The 6,053-nt window shown below is 45.5% G+C and overlaps 1 protein-coding gene across 1 annotated transcript; it reads right to left on the bottom strand.

The window, feature by feature from the left end:
* Window positions 1–1,134: 1,134 nt before the first annotated feature.
* On the bottom strand, window positions 1,135–5,441 carry LOC122183394 (histamine H3 receptor-like). Its single transcript, XM_042877290.1, is given in 3 exon segments — window positions 1,135–2,624; window positions 4,950–5,116; window positions 5,189–5,441. Coding segments are annotated over 3 exon segments (1,302 nt in total). The 3' UTR covers window positions 1,135–1,742.
* Between the last annotated feature and the right edge of the window lie 612 nt (window positions 5,442–6,053).

Raw genomic sequence — 6,053 nt, 5'->3', positions numbered from 1 at the left:
GTCTGTTCAGAGCCCACTGTTGAACCTAGTACTACCTTCTGATAAAAGCAAAGGGACTTCTGCTTTGAAGGGACAAAAAAACAAAGGCGTGGTTAACCTGGACCAACTGAGGAGGGTGCTAGCTGTCCTGATGCAGAAAACTGTCATCCAAAATCAATTTCTGCTGAAAGGTGCCTGTTCACACTTCAGAGTGCTTTTCTGATTTGAATGGTGGAGAAGCCTGCTAGATTCTAGGTCTGTGCTAAAGAGATTCGTGGCAATTAAATCATGAAGCTGTAGAAATTTGAGTGGTAGAGCAATTCCCAATGATATGTGAAGACTGATCTAGTTGTAGATTTAATACCATTTCCTAAAAACTTTGTTGAAATCTTGTTTCTTTACCTTAACTGACTGCGGTGTTCTAAAGCTACCGACTGAACTTCCTCACTCCTTGAGTCGGTCACTGCTATTAAAATGGCATAGGCTATATTGGATGAGGTAGTCAAACTTTGCTGGGTTGTTCAATAATTTAGTGTCACTGCTTGTTTTTGAAAATGACAAATATAATCCTAGGAAACCTAAGAATTACAGAGAAGATAAGAATTAGGTTGTTGCTCTGCTGGTTTGGAAGTGGAGGAGGAATGGAGGGAACCTCATGGCCTTATTTGCTTTGTGGCGTAAGTAAAAAACTTTTGAATACCATTACTCAGTATCTGTTGATGCTGTCCCTTGTTTAAGAAAAAAGTTAAAGCACTCTTTGTTATGAAGCATTCATAGTAAAATGTGATTATTATGTTCATGTAGATGCATTCATATGGTTGGAATATGCCCTCTTATCTTAGAATATTTGTGAAACTATGTTTAATTCTTAAGGTAACCTGTACTTGTAACTCAGGAATTACTACTTAATAATAGTTTTGTGGCTTCAGCTGCAGTTATTCTCTGTTATAAGCTTACTTCCGTATGCTCTTGGTTAAGATGACAGTCGTAACTCTTTCACAGTTGGTAATTACCTTTATTGAAATTTTACAAAATGAACTTCATCATTAGTGAACTTTCAGATCAGCTGTGCTAAGATGCTTTTTGGCTGTGGCACTGAGTGACTGTGGATGTTCAATAGCTATGAATTGTTCTCAGAATTAAATGTTTGTAAAACTGTAGAAGATGCTAATGAAGGTGGAAACGAATCACCTTTTCCACCCAAGTCAGTGTTCCTTTATTGGTATAGTTGTTCAGCTTTTCTGGTAACCTGACTGTTCTGGTACCTCTTGTTCCAAGCTTTTCCTTGGTACCATTAGTTGGTTAGGGACTGGGGATTTCCTCCCCAAAATGCATACACCTAGCAGCTAAGACCCTGAAGTCCTTACAGAGTGGCTGGGGGCAAAATATAACAAATCCAAACTAACAAATTTCTTACCAGTTTTACTTGAACATTAATAATGAGACACTCCCCAGTTGTTGGATATCAAATTTGTATTCCCTTTTTGTCTCTTCAGTGCTAGTGCATCATCACCAGAAAGTACACTGTAGGCAAATCCTTGAAGAGCTTTGAGAAATTACCTTTGTTGTCACTGATTGCTATTTCTTCAGCTATGCAGATGGCTGTATTCTATAAGTTCCTGAATATTTACTCATCAGTGTTCCCTTAAATATTCAGTGCACAGTGCATTTACTATTTACATGAGTATTGGCCAGTTTGTGTTCCCACTGAAAGCAAGATGTGCTTACTGACAAATTTCACAGGTTTTTCTTTTTTTTTTTTTTTACATAAAAATATGAGGATGAACTTTAACTTTTCCTGGGCACAGGAGTTTGATAAAGGCTTTCCTGAAGCTCATGTGGCATAGTGGGTACAGAATGGGATTAATGGCTGAATTCACCCACAGAAGCCAAAACGAAGTCTCATAAAGTGAATGTAACACACAGTGCCCATGTCAAGCTGCTCTGATGATCATTAAAAGTGTATAAGGTGCCCAACACAAACCAAACACACTTACAATAATTGCTAAAGACTTAGCTACTCTTTTATCTCGAGTAAGTCTAAATCTGTTTGTCATAGCAGCGTCTGCTCTCGTGGTGGCGCTGCCTGTGTCTTTTGTAGTTTTACAGAAACTGTTCCTATGAGACTTAGTCTCTACGTCCACCTGAAGTGGTGTAAGGTCTTGATTGACATTCACATTTAATGACTGACTGTCAAATTTACACAGGCTGAGCCTTGAAGCCTTCTGCAGGGGAGAAAGGCTGCTTCCTTTCTTCTTCTTGTGTTTCTGTCTGTTAGCAGGTTTTACCAAAAATATGGTGTGTTCCCTTTTTTTCCCTCGGAAACTCATCTCACAGTCCTCTTGGCCAGGAGATAAGTTTTCATTTCTAAGGGATATGCGTTTCCTAATATTGAGGTAAATGCTTAAGTTGAAGTATGTAACAGTGATGAAAGGTGTAAAGAATTCAATGGTAGAAGCAATCATTAGGAAATACCAGTTGTAGAAGAACTCTGCATGACATTCTCCTTCTGGAAGGATGCTCTTCTGGGCTACGTACTCCCAGCTGAGAATGGCTGGACCGTAGAGAAGAAAAGCAGCAATCCATACAGTGATCATCTTCAGTATTGCATTTCTGGTCTTCCCTTTCTGTGCTCTGTAACTCACCTGAGAAAGGAAGAAGTCACGTATATTAATGGCATCTCAAGTGGTTCCATGGGCACCTTGGAATGTGGACCTCTTATCTTTTGAAGGTTGATGATAACATATATTGGTTTGGGGGTAGGGGTTACGGGCTCACAAAACCACAGAAAAGATGTTTGTTAGAGTGGGTGTTTCAGAAATACTATCATGGGTAGGTTCTGAGAATGTGCATCAGACCTTACAAACCAGAAAATAGGCTTTTCTGAAGTAAATACTCACTGCAGTTTCTAGAATTAGCAGTTACTAGTTGCTTATGTATTCTGTTGCATAAGCTATGACACAAGTTTACAGCTTATCAAAGCTATCAAAGACAGCTCTTTGAAATTCATTGATGTATTCTATATTAAACAATCTAGAAACTGTAATAAATGAATAGAGCTTGCACGGGTATTCTGTGAATGCAGATCCTCAATGCTTTGTATAGATAGCTTTTTTTTCTTAAGCGAAAGTTGCCCACAAAAAGAAATGGCGAAGAGCTTTTGTTTTATACCCTTATTTTCATTTTGTCACAAATTACTTACAGAACTGTTACCTGCAAGTGGGATTGATTTGTGGTCTGCAAAATGCTTCACAGGGTGAGTATTTTTTCTTATTTAGAAAACAGGGAATCTAAGGTGCCACAAGGGTTGTACGGTGTTAAGTCAGTAAACTACATCAGCACTATAGAGTAGAACCTCAAGATTATCTAAGTTTTCATATTCTAATTTGCTGGTGTACCAGACAATATTCATATAATGAATTGGAATTCCATCTTCCCATCTCTACAGTGGTTAATCCCAGGGACCTATGACACAATATTTTGGAATACAAAGTCCTCAGCCTTGAAATCTCCTTGAATTCATGCCCGTTGCCCCAGTCTGTGAATTTTGGTCTCCAGGGCTTATGCTGTTTTGGTTAGTATGGCAGTACAGCTGAGGAATTCTGAGTTTGTCTGAATTGGGTCTCATTTTTGCAGTCCTTTTCAAGACTGCTCCTGAAATCATTAGCAACTTCTGTAGGAAGTTTGAAGCTTTCACTGAGAGAATAATTTAGAACTCATTCACATATTCTCATGTTGCTCTACACCAGTAGGCAGATTCTGTACTCTTTGGGAGGGATTTTTATATGGACGATTTATTTGAAATGTTTCAAAGAGGCTGAACTCTATCATTTATGCATTTATGCAGCTTGGTTCTGAAACCATCCAGTCTATATATTTATATTATGTGTATAGTCATGAGTGTGGTTTCTAAAAGTAAAATTCATGGCTAATACAGAACTTAGAAAATAAAGGAATGTTGTGTTGACTATTTGAGAATTAATTTATTTCTCCCTGTTGGAAAAAATAGTTGGTGAAATACTAAGCTACCTATGAACTGTGTTAAGTGCTGTTGTTTCTTCTAACTATTTACTGAAAAGTTATTGTTGCTTCAGTGTGATTTACATTGAACAATGAAGCTAATTCAATGTTTTAATGAAATACAAGTGAAATGGTGCTGAAGAATAGCCACGAACTGCTTGTAGAAGAATGAGACCTAATGCCAGAGATAACGTGTTGTTTGGGCACCATGGAAGGGCTTAGTACCTGGTGCAGAGCTCTGCCTTTACTGGAGGCTGGCAGTAGGTGTGTTGCTGTGTTCGAGGGAACGCTCTGTTGCACCCGGGTAATGATTTTCTAAGCTCTTCTAAGGTGTAACTGCAGAAGAAGGTCTATAAATATCTAAGGTGTGGGGGGCAGAATGGCGAGGCCGGACTCTTTTCTGTGGTGAGTGGAGACAGGACAAGGGGAAACGGCTGGAAACTGCAGCATAGGAAGTTCCGCACAAACATGTGCAAGAACTTCTTTACAGTGAGGGTGACGGAGCACTGGAACAGGCTGCCCAGGGAGGTGGTGGAGTCTCCTTCTCTGGAGATGTTCAAGACCTGCCTGGATGCCGACCTGTGCGACCTGCTGTAGGGAACCTGCTTTGGCAGGGGGGTTGGACTCGATGATCTCTGGAGGTCCCTTCCAACCCCTACGATTCTGTGAAGAAGTGAGAGGCTCTGCTCTTCTAGCTTCAACAGCAGCTCGTACAGCCTGTGCCAGTTTCTGAAGCAGCAGAGAAGTGAGAAACAACTCTCCTTTCTGCCAAAGCCAATTGTTCCTAAACCTACTTCCAGAACAGAGCGGGTGTATCGAGGCTGCTCTCATCTCCTGTGTTGTCTGAGGAGCACGAGGATCACCCAAGCAAGCCCTTCCTGCAGCTGCTCTGCTGGGCTTCTCTGCTAACCGCGGCTTTTGCCGTTCGTGCCCTGGAGTGCAGCCCTTACCGCCTTGGTGACAGAGATGAACCTGTCGAAGCTGATAAGGACGATGTTGAAGACGGAGGCGGTGCACACCAGGTAGTCCACCACCAGCCACAGCTTGCACAAGCCCCGGCCGAGCCTCCACTCGCCCGTGAGCATGTAGGGGATGTAGAGCGGGATGCAGAAGCCGCCTGTGGACACAGCCGGTGGTGACTCTCGCGGCGCACCGCGCTCCCCCGGCCCTTCGCCGCCCCAGCACTCACCCACCAGGAGGTCGGCGACGGCCAAGTTGAGGAAGAAGTCTCCCTGGGTGCGGAGGCGCCGGTCCACCACGAACGTCAGGATGACCAGGGCGTTGCCCAGCACCGTGACCAGCACCAGCAGCCCCACGAGCGCCGCCAGCAGCGCCGCGGCGGCGCCGGAGAAGGGCCCCGCGCGCTGCCCGTCCGCCGCGCAGGCGCCGCCGGCCGCCCGCGAAACGCCGGACTGGTTGAGCCGCGCCGAGCCCTGCCCCATGGCTCGACCCGCGATGCTGGTCCGCGTCTGCCGCGCGCCCCGCGCTGCTCCCGGCCCCGCCCCGGCGGGCGGAGGGAGGGGCCGGGCGGGAGGCTCGCCCCGAAGGGACGGCGCGCGTGTAGCGAAAGCGGTCCGCCGACGGCCGGTGGGGGCTGCGCGGCGCCGGCCGTCGGCGGACCGCTCGCGCCCTGCCACGCGCCTACGGGTCCTCCTTGGGGTCCCCGCCGTAACCTTCGCTGAAATCAGCCGCTGGTAAGCTCTTTCGTATGAGCGGCGAAAGATCTGTGTAAATCTGCCGTTTGAAATAAGTGTTAGGAGCGATCACCACAGCTTTGTGAAGAGAGGACGGTGTGTGCGACGTCAGGTAGGGCGAGCAGCGCAGCTCTGTAACGGCTGTCCGTCGTGTCCCTGAGGTGCCGCCCTCGAGCCCCCGGCCGCTGCCTGGGGTGCTGGGGGGTGCACCTGCGAGGCCCCGCACATCGCTGCCTGTGCGATGCCTGGCAGCAAAGTGTTCTCACAAAGTGTCCCTGTAGCATCCTCTCCCTAAAGCAAGTAAGGGAAGCTACCACAGTGAAGCAACAAGAAACTGTAGCTTGTTACCACACTGACTGC

This window comes from Lagopus leucura, unplaced genomic scaffold (genome assembly GCF_019238085.1).
Source record: "Lagopus leucura isolate 7727_CA_CO unplaced genomic scaffold, USGS_WTPT01 Super-Scaffold_100017, whole genome shotgun sequence".
NCBI classification, from domain to species: domain Eukaryota; kingdom Metazoa; phylum Chordata; class Aves; order Galliformes; family Phasianidae; genus Lagopus; species Lagopus leucura.
Note: the sequence above shows the minus strand (reverse complement) of the source record. Positions and strands in the feature narration are given on the sequence as shown.